General features: G+C 37.1%; 2 protein-coding genes and 1 long non-coding RNA gene across 6 annotated transcripts in view; all 3 read right to left on the reverse strand.

Moving 5' to 3' along the window:
• gxylt1a (glucoside xylosyltransferase 1a) overlaps positions 1 to 6,462 on the reverse strand; it is a 10,466-nt gene extending 4,004 nt beyond the window's left edge. Inside the window, exons 1-7 of one of the 4 annotated variants that reach the window (XM_059536460.1) lie at positions 6,197 to 6,462; positions 5,071 to 5,163; positions 4,763 to 4,922; positions 3,728 to 3,859; positions 2,802 to 3,038; positions 1,018 to 1,141; positions 750 to 922 (exon numbers count right to left, since the gene is read on the reverse strand). In XM_059536460.1, coding sequence (XP_059392443.1) covers positions 750 to 922; positions 1,018 to 1,141; positions 2,802 to 3,038; positions 3,728 to 3,859; positions 4,763 to 4,922; positions 5,071 to 5,163; positions 6,197 to 6,366 — 1,089 coding nt within the window. In that variant the 5' untranslated portion in view covers positions 6,367 to 6,462. Of the gene's footprint in view, positions 1 to 749; positions 923 to 1,017; positions 1,142 to 2,801; positions 3,054 to 3,727; positions 3,860 to 4,762; positions 4,923 to 5,070; positions 5,164 to 6,196 lie in introns of all 4 variants that reach the window. The other 3 variants (XM_059536458.1, XM_059536457.1, XM_059536461.1) reach the window with 3 other exon arrangements.
• Positions 1 to 21,860, reverse strand: part of LOC132124901 (uncharacterized) — a 326,429-nt gene that overhangs the window by 223,832 nt on the left and 80,737 nt on the right. The gene's annotated exons all lie outside the window — the stretch shown is intronic.
• Positions 16,332 to 17,577, reverse strand: LOC132125195 (uncharacterized). The gene is made up of 3 exons (XM_059536479.1): positions 17,135 to 17,577; positions 16,932 to 17,045; positions 16,332 to 16,430 (listed from the first exon to the last, which is right to left on the reverse strand). Exons 1-3 carry the CDS (start codon positions 17,268 to 17,270, stop codon positions 16,348 to 16,350), a joined length of 333 nt encoding a protein of 110 aa, XP_059392462.1. The 5' UTR covers positions 17,271 to 17,577; the 3' UTR covers positions 16,332 to 16,347.

The following is a 21,860-nucleotide window of genomic DNA, read 5'->3' on the forward strand; positions in this document are numbered from 1 at the left end:
TAGCACGAGTGTTAAATATGATCATATTACCCCAATTCTACAGTCTCTGCACTGGCTACCTGTTAAGTTCCGTATGGGGCCGTTCACATGTCGCGCCTAAAAACGCGTGGAAAACGCTAGGCGCACCGCTTTCTCCTCCTGCTCGGGCAGTTGCGCTCCAGATGCATCTGCTCTCTCCATGAAGACGATGGAAAGGATGAAACTGATTGGTTAGTCAGTATGTGAACAGCCCCTATCAGTTACAAATTATCATTACTTACCTATAAGGCCCTAAATGGTTTAGCTCCTGCGTACCTAACTAGCCTTCTACCACGCTACAACCCATCACGCTCCCTAAGGTCACAAAACACTGGACTTTTGGCAGTTCCTAGGATAGCAAAGTCCACTAAAGGAGGTAGAGCTTTTTCACATTTGGCTCCCAAACTCTGGAATAGCCTTCAGTATCTGAGATACTGAATTTGGGATTTTCCTTAGTTGTCAGTTATAATCATCAAAATTAAAGGAAATAAACATTTGAAATATATCAGTCTGTGTGTAATGAATGAATATAATATACAAGTTTCACTTTTTGAATGGAATTAGTGAAAAAAAATCAACTTTTTGATGATATTCTAATCATATGACCAGCACCTGTATGTATGTGAGTGTGTGTATATATATATAAATAAAAGTCAGCTTAATGTTTTTAAATGTTTCATTTGAATTCATTTCAAGTGAACAGAATGTTCATGTATCGTTTCAGTTCTCACCTGCTTTATGGCGTCATAAACGGCTCTGAAGGCGGGCTGCTTGTCGTCATGGTAAACGCCACGGTTGCCGTGGAGAATGTAAACACCGCTGTGTTCAGCGCTGATGCAGTTGCTGCCGTAAATACAGTGATCAGGACGATAGTTCCAGACACACTCCATCAGCAGCAGAGACTCTGACACACACACACACACACACACACAGAATCAGTGCAGCAGATCTACAGGTGATGATGATGATGAGGAGGAGGAGAAGGAGGAGGAGCTGTACCTGGGTTATAGTGGAAGATGATGTTGAGCAGGTCCTGGTCTCCCCACGTGATGTTCAGCTTGTACTTGTGTAACAGAGGCATCAGAAGATCAGCCCACTTCAGATCCACCGCTGCCAGGTCATTCTGTCCACATACACACACACACGCACACACAGAGACACACACACAGAGAGACACACACACACACACACACACAGAGAGACACACACGCACAGAGACACACACACACACGCACAGAGACACACACACACACACAGAGAGACACACACGCACAGAGACACACACACGCACACACAGAGACACACACACGCACACACAGAGACACACACACGCACACACAGACACACACACGCACACACAGAGAGACACACACACACACACACACACAGAGAGACACACACGCACAGAGACACACACACACACACACACACGCACAGAGACACACACACACACACACACACACACACAGAGACACACACACACACACACACACACACACACAAACACACACACACACACACACAGAGACAGAGAAACACACACAATCACACACACACACACACACACAATCACACACACACACACACACACAATCACACACACACAATCACACACACACACACACACACACACACACACACACACAATCACACACACACACACACACATCAGTCCGTCTCAGGTGGGTGATCTTTATGCATGTTTTTACATAATTCTTCTCACTCAGACTCATGTTTGACAGATGAATGATGATGGAACCTCTTCATGAGGAAATATGAGAAAAAGAGCAACAGAAGAACAACAGAGACCTCTGCTGGTGACACATCACTAATGAAAACCAGAAACATATGCATTGTTTTCATCAAGATTTAAGGGTTAAAATGTGTATTTAAGTAAGAGATGTAAGTTTCTCAATTTCTTGTGTGTGTGCGCGCCTGTGTGTGTGTGTGTGTGTGTCTCTGTGTCTCTGTGTGTGTGTGTGTGTGTGTGTGTGTGTGTGTGTGTGTGTGTGTGTGTGTGTGTGTGTGGATTTTAGGATAAAATGTACATAGTTGCATATAAGAAATTCCTTAATTTGAATAATTTTATTTTAATTAAAAAAAATGTATACAATGTAAAAATATTCTTCCTTTTTTGTTTTAAATTGTATTATAAATATATTTTCAATTTGAGGTTAATATTTTTATATTTATATAACACAGATGCAATAGATGCTGGATATAATATTTTAATATTTCTTTATCATTTTATTAGCTCAAAGTAACAATAGTCCTGTTAACCCTTGAGCGAATTAAACTGATTGAGAAAAATTATAAAATATATTTAATGCACTGAAATGTTAACATGACTATTATTACTTCCATCTAATGAAATGATTTTAAAAATGTATACTCTTACAAATGATGTTAAAGCAATACAGTCATAAAATTATTAAATACTTTTAAACTATAATGACCAGTATCTATTGCATCTCAATGCTTACACTTTATCTTTTAACTTTACAAATATTATAAAGAGAAAGTATACACCAGCTATCATGTTTTCAATATTTTACTATATTTTCTTTATGTTGCTGCTTTATTCCTCAGTGTCCATTAAAGACAATCTCAGATTGGCTAACTATCAGCTGAGCCAAAATATCCATCTGACCTTAGCAGGTTCACAGATGCAAACTAAAATGCACATACTTGTTCAGGAGAAAAGCCTTTGTATGATCGGTGTACTCATGTGTGTGTATCTGGGGTTAACCCGCCGTTACAGCATGAATCCCGGAGGACTGTACCTTGAAGAGTCTGTGTCTGATGCGGGTCATGTTCATGAGCATGACTCCAGAGTTGACGCCGGTCTTGCCGTAGTACGGGTGTCGAGCGAAGCGGTTGTACCAGCCGATGCGTGGCTCCTCGTGCTCCGGGGACATGGCTGCCACCTGACTGCTGTTGAACCGGGACAGAAAGCTCCAGACGTCCTCCAGCGGCCGCAGGAACAGCACATCCGTGTCCACGTACAGCACAGAGTCCACCTGCTTCAGGAGCAGCTGACACACCAGCACTCAGTCACTGACACCACCGGCCTCCTCAAACATTTACCAAAAACTGGACTCCATTAAGAGCTGTTTCTGTGCTAAATAGAGCTGCTCATTCACTTGTTTCATTACTGGATGAATCAGTGTTTTTGAACGAATCTTTTGAACGAATGATTCACAGACATTTCTAACAGCCCCTTCTCAGAAACTAAAGCATCAAAGATGAGCACACAGGAATTGAGAGGAGGAACTGAAATCTTCACTTAACAACAAGAATCCAATTCTGGAATTGGAATCGATTTTTGATTCCCAATTTTAGTCACTTGTTAAACTTCAGAGACTTACACACAATCTGTGAGGAGAACACAAACACCTAAACTCAGCTGTGCTCTGGATGGGACACACACACTTCAGAGTGTTCATCTTAACACGACAGAATCAGCTTTAGAGAAGAACCGAGGACTCTGAACTCACTGCAGTTTGACTTCTGTAAAGTGATATATTTCCAACAGAAAAAGACTAGATACTGATATTTAGTTATGAAATGGAGTTGAATTTGATTTCATGTTGATTGTAAGCCCTGTTTTAGACACTGAACCTGTAAAGCATGTCTACTTCATATCATAGACACCAGAAGACTGTCTTCAGCGCATCACTGGGTTCTGTGGTCGTGTTCAGATACTCACAGGGAGGAAGAGTCTCTGAGAAGCGCAGGGTTTGAACAGTCTCTTCCACTCTCTGGCGTTCTCACTGGGGAAGACTATGGGATAAACGCTGTAGCTGAACTTAGAGCGAAACCTCTGCGGCCACGACTCCAGCTGCACGACACACACAGGATTTCAGCAAGATCAGTGTGTGCTGCTTCTCTCAGATTTAACATCAAGCTGTATTATTAACCGTGTGATGATATCCACCATCTATCCCCATCTACCCAGATAACAAACACATGTTAATGTTTGCTTTAAATCATGAAAACATTACTATTGTGTTTCTCGGAACATTCAAAACATCCCGTTTTATTTAAGTTTAAAATAAAAATCTTGGTTATTTGAACGTTACATCAACATTCCATTTGATCATTTTGCAAACATGTGAATGTTACTTTTGAGTGTTCTCTGAACGTTCTGAAACAAGTGTAACATTTACAAACATCAAACAAATATAACTATTTTTGAAAAATCTGTACCATTCCATGTTTTGATCTAACATTTTGAGAACATTATTAGAGATCAGTAAACCCTGAACAAACATTCTATTAATGTTACTGTTTTGTTCATAACTCTTCCAGAACGTTCGGAGATGTTTTAGTGCAAGAAGTAAAACAGAGTAAAGGTTTAACTGAAAGGTTTAACTTTACTGAGGTTCAAACTGAACATAAGGAAGAAGTACAGCCTCTTTAATCATTTCATTTACATGCATCAGTAAAATGGCCATATTTACCTGCTCACATTGTTCCTAAAACATTTGAGTCAGAGGTCTTAAACGTACCAGTTTACTCTAAAATACTTCAAATCAGAAAAACTATGAATACATCTCTGTTGTTTCTTTGTTCTTATTATTATATCGTCTGGTTTACTGCATTTACAGTTTTGTATCATGTTTGTCATTTCTGTATTTAACATACTTTGGGTCTGAGAAATCCTCTAAAAGTGTTGGTTAATTCAGTTTTGCCCGAATACCACCGTGAATAAACAGTGAATATTCCTCATATATGTGCTCACCTCCTGTCTGAATCCGGCGTGGAGGTCGTCTTCTGCGAAAATGTGAAAGCGTAAGTGTCTGTGGCTGAAGAGGACAGCAGATTTCAGCATGACGAGTGTTTCCTCCAGTCTGGAGCCACAGGCCACCACGGCCAGCTCGACCGGATCCTGAGGAGCAGACCTGCACCAGACACAGACACAGATCAGTGAAGAGCTCCAGCTGTCATCCAGCAGAACACACTCAACACTAGAGCCGTGTAACCAGGAACACACACTAACAGTGAACGCTCACAGACAGACCAATCTAGATCTAGAGCGACGGTCTGTACCTAGGAGCCGAGTCCGTAACGCAGTGGTTTGGGCACACATCACGGCTGATTCTCCAGTACGGCTCCCAGTGAGTTACAGAGTCTGAACCACACCTGACAGGAGACACACATCAACAACACACACACCAGCGCGTCTCAGTCACACACACTCAGCGCTGTGCAGAACAACCAGCCTTCTCATCCAGATACAAACCTGTTTACAAAAAAGTTGGGACAAGGCCATGTTTCCCACTGTGTGGCATTCCCTTTTCTTTTTATAACAGTCTGCAAACGTCTGGGGACTGAGGAGACAAGCTGCTCAAGTTTAGGAATAGGAATGTTGTCCCATTCTTGTATAATACAGGCTTCGTCTTCGGTCTTCTTTGTCGTATCTTCCTCTTTATGATGCACCAAATGTTTTCTATGGGTGAAAGATCTGGAATGCAGGCTGGCCATTTCAGGACCCGGATCCATCTACTCAGCCATGATGTTGTAATTGATGCAGTATGTGGTCTGGCATTGTCATGTTGGAGAATACAAGGTCTTCCCTGAAAGAGACGACGTCTGGATGGGAGCAAATGTTGTTCTAGAACTTGGATACACCTTTCAGCATTGATGGAGCCTTTCCAGATGTGTAATGCAACCCCATACCATCAGAGATGCAGGCTTCTGAACTGAGCGCTGATAACAACTTGGACTGTCCTTGGCACGGTGGATTGTGTTCACCGACAATGTTTTCTGGAAGTATTCCTGAGCCCATGTTGTGATCTCCATTACAGTATCATTTATCATTTAATTAACAGCTTCTATTACAAGGAACCTTATGAATATTAATTCGATGTTAGCAGCGTCACCGTGACCACATTAGCAGGCTTAAATGACTAGAAATCCATCAAACAACCGTTAAATTAAAGCAACTGTCTTATATGATTATCAGCAGCATTCAATTACTCACAAACGCAGCCCTGGTAAAGATTTCGATTATTTATTACACCTGTCTAACGTTAGTCATTAAACCTAGTTCAAAGTGGTCATATCATGAGTCCAGTGTAACGTTATATAAGTTCAGTTTTGTGTCGTCGAGAAGATGTTTCTATATGTTTTTGTGAGGTTGATTTTGTACATCTTGTGTGTGTTGTTTGTTTACCTGTCATCCTGCGCGTGTTCACTCAGGCCTGTGTCTGCTGCGCGTGTCCGCGGCGCTCGCTCCCGACGATCCGCGCGCTCCAGAGACGACACGAGCTGATTAAAGATGTAGAGCAGCGAGCAGAAGACTAACAGCGTGCAGACGAACAAAACTCGAAGATATCGCCGCATTTTCTGACTGAAAGAGCAGCCATGGAGATCAATCACGCTCTGGCGGAAGCGCGCTCATGAATATTAATCAGCTGCGACGAAAACTTCCTGGAGACGCAAGGTCACGTGACCGCGTGGCCCCGCCTTTCGGCCGAACGTCACGTTATCAGTCATTTTATAACATTTTCATTTGGAAGAAAAATTTCGATTGAAAAACCAAAACAGACTTTGAAAAAAAAATTATATCATGCATAATATTTAGACAATCTTGGCACAACAAAATATTGTTTAGTGATATTTAGGCCTATTTCTGTGCTCTCTGTTCTCTCTAGTTTTGAGGTTATTGATGTTACAGCAAATAGAAGTCAGAAAAAGGGAAGGAAAACACTGTAAAACTATCTACAGGCATCAAAGAACAAGGAAAGGGGAAAGCAACAACATCAAAAAGTTAAAATGTAAAATATCATAAATGTTAGCAAAAGATTGATATACAGTACTAACTGAATACATGTAATCTGGATTATGTAATCAGATAAAAAAATAGTACTTGTAATTAGATTAAATTACATTTTAATATTTAATAATCAGACTATGGTTTCTTTTTTATGGATTACATGATTACACATAATTTACATAATAGCAATAAATGATCCCTAATTATTGATTCTCCCTAATTCCTATCGTCTTTTAAATAGTTCTTTCTATAATAGCCTGCTGCTTCCATACACTCAATTCAGTTTAGTGCACACTGACACAGAGATCTGTCACTGGACTCTCTCAAATCAAATCAGTTCAGGGTTAAGAAGTGTCTCAACACTGCATCAACGTCTGATCAACACATTCACTTTTATTTGCATACTCCTTAGGTTATTTAAACCTGTATTTATATGTCTTTTGGAAGGCTTTTTTTTCTCCAACACATAAAATGCATTAATTCACAACTTTTGATCCTCTGTCACCTAATAGATTTACTTTTACTTGGGAAACCTTGACTTGGGATCTAATACAATGTTTAATGCACTTTATGCTGTTAATAACAACAACACATGGAATATATTTGCTTTCTCTTTGTATTTTTATATCAAAATGGTAAAAGATTATCTTGTTTAAGTCAATTTGATAAACAAGTTAGGTCAAGAGTAAACTAAAACTAGTCTGATCATATTACCCGAAATATAATGGACTTTTTACACAGAGTGAAAATAGCAGTATTTTAGTGATATGCTAAGTGCTAACAACGATAGATTCTAGCTCTCCATACACCTGCCCTGAACATACAGATAAACACTTGATCATTAAATACCCATGAGGCACTTTATTTTATTGTGACAGAATAAAGGGTCAGTTTTAAGACTATTAACAGAGCCTTAAAAACTGTTGTTCATATTTTGTTCAAATTTACTACCTTGAAATTCCACATCATGTATTTTGATCTGATTTCAGCCTCTTCAGTAAAAAAATGTTGTGGCACAAGGAATGTATAATTAACATGAGAAATGCTAGTAAAGGTTTCAGTAATCACTGAGATCTTCTGCAGTCAGATTCCAGAGACAGAGTGAATCTGTTCATATGGACGGGTTATTATTCTGTTAACTGATGACTCTTTAACTATACATGGTGTTTTTTGGTACAGGCGAACAGTTCATTGTGACTGTTTATATTTTTCATATTTGTATAAGGTGTTATGAACTATTTTTCTATAAGAGGCTGAAACCAGAAGAGAATACAGTATGTGACAATGTATTTTATGGTAGTAATTGTAAACGATATTACACTGATGAGTGTTTGGATTTATATGAAACTGAACTGAACTACAGAATCAGACATGATCTGTCTGGTTCTGGTTCAGTCTGCTGCATTGAAGCTAATACTTCCATTGATGCAGTCCTGGACATTCCTCTATCTTCAGCTTCAGGTGGAGGTGGACCTGTGAGAAATGATGTGAAACAATCATTGTTTTGCCTTTGTTTTCTTGTTTTCATAGTTGCTGAAGGTAATGATTGACAAGTAGTTTGACCAATAACATGCAGGCATTGTTCATAATGGACCAATCATGTTGTGTGTGAGAAGGTGGGATTTACAGTTAAAGTGATGCAAATACACATACACACAAAGTGTGTTTGACTTAAAGCGGCACAGCTCAGACCGATCTGTGTTTGACATGAATGGAAAGCATAAGGAAATGTCTGTATGGTACTTTGTCATACACAGATCGGTCTGCACACACAAACAAAGCCAAAACCTAAATTTTTTAGGATATATAGAAATCCTGGCCAGGATTCGTCCAGGGAAAATGGCACGTATGTTCACCCTATGTCAGAACCTGAATGATATTTGCCTTGAAGTAGTCTGTCTGTCTGTCTAATGTTATTAGAACTTTCAAAACATCCAGTTATTTAAAAAAAAGAAGAAGTTTTTTCTTGTTTATGTGAAGGGTTAGCAAAAACATCAAGGGAATGTTCCATATGATCATTTTACTAACATTATGTTACTTTGAATGTTGAATGTTTTGAAACAAGCAGTAAGTAGAAACATTAAAAAACCAATATGAACATCAAACTAAAATGTTTTAGAGCAAACATTCTATGAACTATATCTACACAATATTTTTGTGCTAATCAAAAATAATACAATACAGACATAATTTTACACATACAATTTTAGTTGAAGAGCATAATTGACATTAAAAAACCAATATGAACATCAAACTAAAATGTTTAAGACAAACACTCCATGAACTATATTTACACAATTTTTTTGTGCTAATCAAACTAATGATACAATACACATATCATTTTACATATACTGTATATTTTTAGTTGAAGCAGGGCCGGCCCTGACCAATTTGCTGCCCTGGGCAAGATTTTACCTGGCGCCCCATGCATCACAGCCCATTTCACCCTGTCATTGTGTTCATGATTTAGCATATATATATATATATATATATACACACACACACACACACACACACACACACACATTACAGCAGAACTGTTTCCAACACTCACAATAAATCATCATATTAGAATGATTTCTAAAGGATCATGTGATAGACCGGATGTCACATGTGACACTGAAGAATGGAGGAATGATGCTGAAAATTCAGCTTTGCATCACAGGAATAAATGATAATTTAAAATATAATAAATTGAAAACAAATTATTTTAAATTGTAATAATATATCAGAATATTACATTTTTTTCTGTATTTTTGATCAAATAAATGCAGGCTTGATGAGCAGAAGAAACTTCTTTCAAAAACATTAAAAATAGTATTGTTTCCAAACTTTTGGCCTGTACTGTATCCCCCCAAAACTGCACAACTGTAGAGTAAAACATTAATAAAAAAGTGATAATAAAAAATGCGTCTTAAAACTGACATGATTGTACAAAATCACAGTCTGGGGACTCAGAACTCAGAACAACTGCTAACATTAAGTTTAAGGTAAAAATAACTGCCATGAAATTATAGTATCTTACTCCTATGCAATAAATTGTTCTTTCACTACATCTCTTTACCTCTGTCTTTATGGCACTGTATCTATCGCAGACTATGCTCATTTATAATGTGTCATGTAAATTCGGCCTTCCGTCCCAATCAGGAAACTTTCACCGTGTCTAGAACTGGCGCGAGCTGCCAGGCCCGTTTCTACGAGCTGTGTGTTAACAAAAGCAGTGCTGTCTACATTGGATGCGGCGTCGGGCACGCTACACAACAAATTACCAACAACTGATCGCGCGCGCTCTGTTTCTGACGCACTTCAAGCACTCGATGGGCGGGGGAAGATTGAAGAGCCGGACTTTTTTTTTTTTTGCTTTATTTGGTAGTATTTCGAATTAATGGTTTTTAAATAGTAGCCTATTTTTAAAAAAAAAAAAGTAAAAAAAAAAAAAAAAAAATTCACTCCCTATGGATGAGTGGCGCCCTTAGCATTTGCCTATACCGCCTTTACCGCGGGCCGGCCCTGTGCTGAAGAGCATAATTGACTGAATTGTGCTGAATATAAAAGCACTGCTACAGGACACAAGCTTCTGTTTTGAGTGACAGCATGAAGGGTCAGGTTTAAGACGATTATCTGAGACTTTATATCATTTCAAACACTCATTACAAACCTCCACTGCCAGATGGACGAACTACTAAAATAGTATCTCTGTGTCTAATGCCATGCTCCCCAAGAGTATCACAATCATCCAGTAGACGACCTGTGAAGATCAGTCTGAAGTCTTCTATGTTTGGATCTATGAAAAATAAAAACAACATGAGAACAGCAAATATATTCATCAACTTCAACCAGAAACGTTTCCCTCATTAAGATGGCTTTCCTGTAATTGTCAGAATTTATACAGATAACATGGTTCAAATGGTTACTAACTTAATGTAGTAAAATAATGGTTAATTTCTGTAAGCGTAAATGCAATATTTGAGGCAAAGATCTTATAGCAATTAAAGCAAAAATAAAATAAAATATAAACATCTTAAAGACAAGAAACTCTTACACGTTTGTCTTAAGTCGTCGTCGTATTTTAAAATGATTCTTTTCAACTCTTCAACCGTGGTGTTTCTGAAATCCTCCTCGGAGTTCGCCACATCGACAACTGTTTTTACTGCTTTCAAGCTTACAATATTGAGCTGCATTTTGAATGTGCTCGAAACTTTGCAGACGAATTTTAAATGAATTTAGAAGCGCGACCCTTCAGGACGAATGCGACGCTGTGCTTACTTTCACTTCCGCTTTCTTAAGTGACGCGCGTTATATTTTTTTCCTAAAAAAAAAAACTGAAAATATGGTAGTAAAAAATATATCAGGGGGTGTACAACTTTTCCCAGCACTGATAATAAATCATCATATCAGAATAATTTCTGAAGAACACTGACACTGAAGACTGGAGGAATGATGCTGAAAATCACAGAAATACATTACACTTTAACACAGATTCACACAGAACACAGATGATTTAAATTGGAGTAATATTTCATAATATTACTGTTTTTCTGTATAATTGATCAAATAAATTCAATCTGATAAACATAAGAAACTTCTTAATAAAAGCATTAAAAACCTTATTGATCCCAGACTTTTGAACAATAGTGTGTGTGTGTAATAATTATAAATCTATTAGTTCAAGAGCAGAATTTATTTAAAGGGATAGTTCACCCAAAAATTCTCAATTGTGAAAGATTTCCATTTTGGGTGAACTATCTAATGTCCCAAATATAAAAGCACTGCTAAAGAAAACAAGTACATATGACCATGTGTGACAACATGAAGGCTCGGCTTTATTTTAAACACTCTTGTCACATGCCTCCACCAGGTAGACGAAAAACTAATAATAGAACCATCTTTTCTTCCATAATCACCAAGTGAATAACCATCCTCCAGCTGTCTGCCCTCGAAGATAAATGTGAACAACGGCTACATAAGAAAACAGCTATCATCACTGTATCAGCCTCATGAAGAGCTGATGCATCTAGACGCTCCTTCTTCTTGACTAGCACTCTCTATTCTATTTCTACTCTACTTTTCTCATTTTAATCATTGTACTAAAATAGCTTGACCCTCTAACACTAGCTCTATCTATTCTATCTATAATTTTTTATTTTATATATAAAAAAACAAAACGTCACCAACAGTTGTTTCACTGGTTTAGTTGAACAAATTTTTAGTTGCTATTGTCCGAGTCAAATCAGTGTCTATCATCTTGATAAAACCTTAATATCAAACCTTTATAATGAGTTAGCAAATTTGAAAGAAATGCTTAATAAATGCATTACACTGTAACCAAACCCATTCGATTTTAGCAGACTACATTAATGTAGATTTAATCAACTAAAACTAAAACAATTCAGATGACTAAAACGAAATGGTTTTCAGTCAAAAGAATATGACTAAAACTACATCAAACACAGGCTACAGACAATAACCAGAGAAACTGAACACTCACCGTCTTCTTCTTCAGAAATGAATCTTCTTTTAAACTCTTCAACAGTCGTTCTTCACTTCCTCCTCTGAACCCACACATGCTGTTCTTCTCGTTCCGTTCAGCTTTATAACATTCATTTTGCAGTTCATTGTGTATGTGCAAATGAAATAAAAAATGAACTTAAAAAGAATAATGCGCTGCTGTGTTTAGTTTCTTCTTCTTCTTTGCTGTTTAATGAATGTTGGTAAACCAGCTTTGGTGCATGTTCTGCCAACTACTGGGATGAGTGTGAGGCATAGAAACAGGAAGGAGAAAAGAGAGAGAGAAAAAACTTTCTTCCCACCTACCTTACCTTTCTATATTTTCTTATATAACTTTGTTGCTTTCAAAAAAAAAACAAGAGCTTCATGTCCTTTGAAAGAACTATTAAGTATATTCGGCAAAGTTAAAGAATTTAATCCAACAGAAATTAAATTGAATTCTGTCCCTTTCGTATGCCATACAATTGATGCTCTACAGTTTCTGGAAGTCCACATTTATTGCACTGAGCAGAACCATGTTTCATTATCACTCAAAGAGAGTCTTAATGACCAATTCTCAAATGAGAAATGACTGTATCTTCCTTTCTGTTGCCATAATCAGTTCTAACTAAACCAACTTGTTTTTGTATTTTGTATTGTTATTTTTGTTTTCTTCAATTTCGAAAGTGTTCCTGTCGCTTCATATATCCCAGATTGCACGTCTGATGATTATTCTGAAGACACTATCATATCTGTTATGGACCTTGACACTGTTATTTACTGGGCAGTCTATGGGACAGTCTCAAGCCTCCAGGATTTCATCCAAAATATCTTAAATTGTGTTCCGGAGACGAACAGAGCTTTTACGGGTTTGGGGGTAAGTGATTAATGATAAGTGATCAATGATGGAGGATCCCTGTTCATGAAGTTCACCACAGAAACATGTGCTTTATTCCTCTTCAGTGGATACACACAATAGACCTGGAAACTCATTTTGAGTGCGCTCACAACTTCACAGAAGCATTTAAGATTTAAAGCGAATTTTGATGAGATCCTGCAGATGTGTGCACAATTACGAGTCATTTTTAGCTTCACTTTCACTGTTTAAAAAAGCATTACAACCTCTTCCAAATTAACTCTTTTCACATTTCCGGGGGTTCACAGAAGTAGATGGGTAAACTTCTATAGTGGTGATTAGAAACTATGACTTTTTTATTATTCCCATTTGATCCAACAGAGAAAAAAGAAGAAGGAAAAAATCCACAGAAGCATTTCAGTTACTTCATTAAAGAGGAGGGGGGGGGGGGGGGGGGGGGGGTATCAAGAGATTGATTACTTCTACTGATTTTGGAGCACCTTTAAAGGAATGGTTCACCCATAATTGAACATTTGCTGATAATGTGCTCATCCTCAGGTCAACCATGATGAAGATGAGTTTGTTTCTTCATCAGGTTTGTAGAAATGTAGCTGTGCATCAGTGTCTCATTTATCATCATTTATCACTGTATGACTATATTCCTCTATATTATGTGTGGCTGTCATATAATGCGTTTAATTACAAACTGCAACATGATTTATCAGATTCTGGGTCGGTCTGCTGCATTGGAGCCAATCTGTCCATAGACTGAGTCTTGGAAACTCCTTCATTTCTATCTGTAGGTGAAAGTGTGCCTGTGAGAGGAGATGTGAACAGATCTGTCACTGTGTAAAGGACCAGCAGAATACAAAAGCAAACAACCATTTGTAGATTTAGACTCTATAATGATAGAGAAAATCTCAAATAAAGAGTCAGTTATAACTATATTTAGAAGAGAAACGTCGGGTAATTTGACATACCATGGAGAAACTCAGAACTAGGGCATCTTTTATTGCTGCGAATAACAGTCTTGTGTTTAATATCATAGAAACCAAGTGTGCGATTATCCTCCAGTCGCTGGCCTTTGTAGAAAAGTACAGGATAAACAACTATAAAAGAACAGAACAACATGAGGAACCGCAGAGAAACACAAATATATCAACTTTACACAGAGAGATGAGTTTTCTCATTAAGATATAGCTTCAGAATGATATGCATCGTTTTGTTTTTTCTTTAGTCTCTGATGAATCTACAGTCAAATGATAATACAGATTATCCTCATGTTTAATGGTATTTGTCAATGAATATTAGATCTAGAGAATCAAACATGAAATATAATAAACAGAGCAATGAAGTTTTGACTTACAAAATCATTCGGATCCGGAATCGAGTCTGATCATTTCATCAACTCTTCAACTGTAGTGTTCTTGAATTCCTCCTTTGACTTTTTTGAAACTTTTATTTTCCTGCCGTTAGGCTTATACTTATATTGCAAATCTAAAAAATAGACTTGATAACCCATTTTGAATGTGCTGGAACCTTCACAAAAGTGTAATTGAGCATGAACTGATTCAGAAGCGTTCATGTGATGCTGTGGTTAGTTTCAGTTTCGTTTGTTCCAGCAGTGTTCCTTATATTCAGTGCTCTTCACACTGAGTCTGTAACATACAGTTTGATTCAGAGACTATCTTAATATTTATTTTGCTCTGTTGCATCTGTGAAAACACTAAATAATGATGTCAGTTATTTTAAGGTTGATAGAACTAACCTTGAATTCATGACATTTATTTTTTTAGTAGAGCAAAAACATCATTATCCACAGTAAAGCTAGAAATAGTCATTTAAATGTACTTCATCATTATTGTGATAAAATAAAATAAAAAACACAATTTTAGTTTTCTTTGTGCACAAAGTATTTGGTTTTCTGGTTTAGTTTCTGGGCTTTGAATGTTTCAGTTGTGTTTCTGTCTATGAAGCATCAGAAAGTTCTCAGATTTCATCCAAAATATCTTAATTTGTGTTTTGAAGATAAATGAAGGTCTTAGGGTTTTGGAACCACATGAGAGTGAGTTATTAATGACAGAACTGACATATTTGGGAGAACAATCCTTTTAACCCACGGCAGCAGTTTAAAAGGAGACCAATTCTGCAGGAAAACACAGGACATGGCAACCCTGGCTGAAAGCACAACCCAAAGAGTTGGGCGTCACCAATGTGTGCAATGAAGGGGAACTTTTGTACTTTGTTCTGATTTATTATGACAAGTTATCCTTCGATTTAGACCAAAACATACCAATTAAATAAAAATCATAATATTCAAAGGGTTGTAACTATAATTTTAAATATAACCTCCACAAACGTCACCCCTTCTTATAGACCTTAAAACACATTTTCACAACTCAAAACTTTTTAAAACAGTTTAATGAAGGTTTGTAGGAGTTTTATTCAGAAAGAGACTTTGTTAGCAGAAGAATCGGTGTGTCAGAATGTTTGTCTTCATAATCTTTCATCATAAAGTCATAATAAGCATCTCAAAGATATTATTTTGTAAACGTTGCATAACCTCCCCACTGTTGAGTAGTCTATATTCTCTACGGACGTCTTGGATCTCCAGGAGAATCGGAGTAATTCAGCTCACTGATCATAATTTAGCTGAACATGAATCTTTTCACTCAGAAATCACTACATTTCACAAACAATTACAATGAACTGGCAAGGAACAATGCAATATAAAATAACTAAAAAGTTAGAAAATACTGTGGCAGTGGTGTGCTTATTATTAATTTGTTGCCTTGTTTTGAAGAAAAATCTTATATAATATTATAGCTACATAATACAATTTATACAATCTTGGCATTAAAAAATATTTTCATATTTATATTTATCATATTCCTGTCTTCTCTACTTTTGACCTTCTGAGATTACTGAAATCACACATTTCACAAAATATTAATGTTCAAATGCATGTTTGATTTAATAAACTAAATGAATTGTACAATATTTGAAACACATGAGAAGACAAAGTCCATCATACAGTTTAATATTGAGTTGAATGAAGTAAATGAGACTGATATGACACTCAGTATGAATGTATTTATAATTCTCTGAGGATCATGTGAAGCGGTTTCATTAATGATGCACTGAACTAATTAATACATCATCATGCTTTAAGCTTCCTCTGTAAAATCAGTGTGAGTCTAATCATTTACATATTCAGCGTTAATTTCTCCATAGATTCTGTCCTGGATATGAATTCACCTTCACGTTCATGTTCAGATGAGAGACTTTCTGTGAAACAGAACAAGAGGAGATCTGTCAGAAGCTGAATGAGATGTGTTGCCATAAATCTGTCTTTCTGTACCTTTATTTGTTGGAAAGAATGATAATTAAAGATATAAATATGTGTGTACTGTACACATTTCCACAATTACTGCTCGGGCAAAAACAAATGCTGTCGTTCTGGATTTGAGAAAAACTACAAAATTTAGAACAAGACAAGTATGAAGCACAAACCAGTGTTCAGAATAATAATCATAATAAAAAACTGTGTAAAACTTTTCGATTTTAATTTTAACTAGTTAAAAGTGATACTAACTATTATAACTAGCTGCTTTTTAGCATGCATATTATTAATATTGGCTATTTATTCATGGCTATAAACCTGCATTAGTGTACATTTGATTCACAAGCAGATAATACGATCTTAAAGTGACCTCCTCTGTTATTGTGTCTAAGATGAAGAGTCAGTTTTAAGAAGAAAACAGAGGATTTCAATCCATAAATACTTACGTGGAAGCATCGGTGGAGCAATCATAATAACATCATTGTGTTTAATGCCATGAGAGCCAAGTGTCCGATCATGAAACAGACACTCACCATTGCAGTAAAGTTCACAGACTTTATCTGTGAAAGCAAACAGTGATAACATGAGGAACAGCAAACACCAGTGTATCAACTTTAGAAGAAACACAAGTCTAACGTGCTTGACTTACATCTGCTGTCTTCAGAAAAGAGTTTTCTTTTCAATTCTTCAACTGTAGTGTTCTTGAACTCCTCCTTAGAGTTCGCCACAGAAACCTTTATTGTAGTCCCCTTTCGTCTATCTAAAAACCAGACCTGGAAACTCATTTTAGATGTACTCTGATCTTTCCAGATGGAATTAAAATTAACTTTGCTGAGACTCTGCAGACAAGTGTGTGAATATGACTGCTGTTATTTCACTCTTAGTGTATTATGACACAAATTATTAACCGTACCAACAGAAACCAAAGTCTACAACAACATTTTCTGTGTCCTTAAAGGGATAGTTCACACAAAATGGACACTTGATGAAAATGTGTTCATCCTCAGGTCATCCATGATCAGGATGAGTGTGTTTCTTCATCAGGTTTGTAGAAATGCAGCATTGCATCAGTGTCTCTGCAGTGAATGGGTGCCGTCAGAATGAGAGTCCAAACAGTAATAATAATGCACAGCAGTCCATCAGTTCACATGAAGTCAAACGCAGATACAGTACAAATCAGCAGTGGGGTAATGTAACAAAGTAAAAATTCTTCCTTACAGTACTTCTTCTACACTTACAGTACAGTGTATTTTTGGGAGTATCTGTATGAGTGTGGGCCACACACAACCGCAGATGATTTCATTTTGCACTCGAGTCGAGTCAGGGATGTGCAATACAGCATTGTCTACTGAACTTAATGCTATAACTGTCATTATGCTGCACAATATAAACTATTAGGCTACTTATTCTGCAAATCAGTGTTATAATAACACTACAGGACCTGGTTGGAAACTCCGTTTGGCACCAAGGAATTGCACAAAACCAACTTTTTTTTCCTAACTGGCCTTAATTCAGCTTGGTTAAAGAGGTGCATTCGCATAATTGTTTAAAATGGCATAAATGAACTATGCTAACTTTAATTAGGGCTATAATCTTTTCTCTTTTTTCAGTGCTGCAGGTCTTTGATATTGTGATGTTTGCAGCTACCTGCGGATAAGACAAAACCAAACAAGGCCTTCAGTTTAAGCAATCCTGGATATAAATCTGTGGATATAATGTGTGAACTCCTTAATCTACACTGGAAATAGTTTAATCTATCCTGACACCTCTTAAAATGTATAACCTCACTGTAAAAGCTGACTGACATCTGCTGCGGAGACTTACACACCACAGTCTGAACATTACTCTCAAAGACAAATGAAACTGTCCTCATTCATCTTCATGTTAATCTGAAGCTGTAGGAGGTTCTTGTGAAATACAGAACTGCTCTTAAACACACGACAGACAGACAGCAGCTCTCCAGCTCCAGAAACACATCAGATCGAGCAGACTGAAGATTTCTACAAGACATGTTAAAGACACAGCACACAGCAGCTCTCAACCAGAAACAGTCTGATGATCAACATCCAAAGTTCATGCTCTTGTTTTCTACAGAACAAACAAGTCATACAGGTTTGGAACATGAAATATGAACGTGGTATATAGTATAAAACCTTTGGTTCAGAGATTGACTCAGTTCAATCAAACGTTAATTTCTGGCCAAAACATTGAGGAAACGTTCTTGATTCCAGCAGGAGTGTCTGTAACAACAGTCCAGTACTGAACTCCAGCTCCATCAACACTATTCAGAAAAGCAGATTTGGGAGAAATACAATGTGCAGTTTCTAGACACAAACTGGGGATTTAAAAAAATAATAATAATAAAACATTTAATACAAGATGATTCTGGTTAGACAGAACAAAACGAAAATAGCAAGAGAATGAACCAATGTTAACATGAGAAACAAGTCACGACAAAACTGTGATCTTGAGCAATAACAAAACACATAACTGAAACCTAGGAAGGAAAAAAGAAACCCCACATACACAGGAGACACTTATTACTAATGAACATGCACTAAATAAAGCCACTATGAACAGCATTGCAATTTCCCAATTTGTGTGGCAACAGCTAAGTTTAAACAAGCAAACTGTGAGATGATCTAATGTAGAGTTTCTCTCTGTCCTGTAGAGACTGACACCACTGATGAGTCTATATAGACATCCACTCTGTGACCTCCAACAGTACACAAGAGCTCATGGAGAGATCAGCACGGAGCAGCTCACACACACACACACACACACACCTTCGTCTTAAACATCTCGTGTCTCGGTCTCAGCTGTGGATGGGCCACTCCTTCACTCCTATGAGCTCATCGAATAAATGAGAAGCAAAAGCAGCTGTGGCTGTTATTTTAGGAGAAGAGCAGGAGGAGAGAAGATCACCTCAGTCTAACAGAGAGAAAGACATGAATCCCAGCTGATCCTCCAGATCTAATGAAGCTTCACCTGCTCTCTCGTGATGAAGGTCAGTGGTTTGTGAGGCTCGCTGCAGTAAATCAGGTCTGCTGTGTGTTTGTTTAGAGCTGGAGCTTGAATTCACTGCTGAACCCAGAGAACATGAACAAAGCTGCAGAGATGAGTTACATGACATAATACAGAGATTTCAATATTTCAAACAGTCTGCATGTCTATAAAATAAAAGCTCATTTGATCGACAAGAACCCAGAATGCTCAGAAAACATTGCTGGTTATTTTCCTGCAGCTTCAGGATGGTTTCTGTGCTCCTCCAGAAGCAGAAATGATGGACACAGTCTGCTTGATGGGAGTTCTCTGAAGTCTGGAGAAAAGTGATACACTCATGACTCTAGAGCTCAGTCTAAATGCTAAACTCTCCAGCATGAATTGGTTTCTTCACAAAGCAGCAGATTCTCTGTGTTTCCACACAGAGCAGAGACTCACCTGAACATTTTCCAGCTGAAACTCCTCCAGATCTTCTTATATAAGCAGTGATTGTCAGATGATCAGCTGTGCCTCATAAACCCATCACATTACAGCCTCGACTCACTGAATCACTTCAAAACTCCAGAAACAGATCAATCCCAAACCCATGATTAAAGTGGATATGAATCCTGTGTGTTTCTGATGCTGGTTATGTCCAAACGTATTAGTGAAGAAGAAACAAATCTTTCCAGGTAAAAACCATATAGACGCTGGATGATGGTTCAGTTATTTAAATTGATGAATGCTTATTGCCATCAAACACCAAAGAACAGCGCTGGCCCCGTGGGGTTGTGGGGCCCTATAGGCAGGATAATGAAAATGGGCCACACTAGTGTAAAAACTATCATAGCAGTTTGAGGAGTTAAGAGGAATCTAAGTGTAAATTTGCATTAAGTGTAACACATTCATCATATACATGTAACGTTTACTTAAACAGATTAAAAAAAAAAAATAGGAGTGCAAGTGAGCTGTTCTGAGAGACGATATCCAGTGAATATCAAACTCTGAACCGTAACAAGAACTGTTTTCATTTTTGGTAAAAATGCTATAGAAAACACAGTTTGTTGAGCTGCACAATTTGGCCAATAATGTTGTTTTTATATATCAGTATGACTACAAAATTCATACTACATTTACATGACGCTTTTATCCAAAGCAACTTACAATTGCTATATATGTCAGAGGTCACACGCCCCTGGACCAACTAGGGGTTAAGTGTCTTGCTCAGGGACACACTGGCGGTTCACAGTGGATTCGAACCCGGGTCTCTCACACCAAAGACATGTGTCTTATCCACTGCGCTAGCACCACCCATTACTACTACATACTACAAAATAATAATTATTGATAATGATTATAATCAGTATATTTGCTGATATACCGCATTAGGCTGCCTGTTAAGATCTGAGAATTTGATAAAACAGTGTAAAAACAATCAGAGGGAGAATATGATGGTCATAATCAACATCTGACCCCAGTGTATTTTACTATTTACCTGGACTATTGGGTAAATTTTAACTAGTGCTGCTAAACAATGAATCTCATCCAAAATAAAAGTTTTTGTTTACATAATATATATATATATATATATATATATATATACACACACATATATATTTAAGAAAAGATTACGTTTATATATTAAATATATGAATATAAATATATACGTGTTAATATTTTCAAAATATATGCTGTATATTTGTGTGTATGTATATTTACATCATAAATATACACACATATATTATGTAAAGAAAAATATATATCTATTTTTATATTTTTTATATATATATATATATTTTATTTTATTTATATATATATATATATATATATATATATATATGGATGCAATTAATCACAATTAATCATTTGATAGGACTAATTTTATGTACGTATTTTCAGAGAAAAAAAGTTTTGTGTAATTTTATATGTAATGGGTTGCTGATTTTATACACTCATCTGCAGGCTTTTAATAGATTCTATAATTGCATTCTATAATTTTATGTCCCTTGTTATTGTGTTCAGTTAGCACGCCACAAGACGTGCAAGCACGGATTGCTGGACACTGCACATTTTGAACTGATGTTAAAGTGATCATTGGACAATCTTTGAGCAGTTTCTGGTCAATGGCACATCCCACATTATCACATCGATCAGCACGAGGTCCGGGTCCTTTCCACTCTCTCAGACACTGCCAGCAGAAATGATAGCTTTTTCTGGTCCTTTCTGTGCAAACTGAGCATTTTACACAGAGATTGGACACATCCAACCTTTCAACGAAGGTGCCACAACCAGGACACTAAATATGGACATTTTAAGCTCACATTAGTTCCCATTCACTCAGCATTGTACATCTCTCCACCATCTGAAATGCTTCAAAATCTACAGCAAGTGTC

This window comes from Carassius carassius, chromosome 43 (assembly GCF_963082965.1).
Source record: "Carassius carassius chromosome 43, fCarCar2.1, whole genome shotgun sequence".
NCBI classification, from domain to species: Eukaryota; Metazoa; Chordata; class Actinopteri; order Cypriniformes; family Cyprinidae; genus Carassius; species Carassius carassius.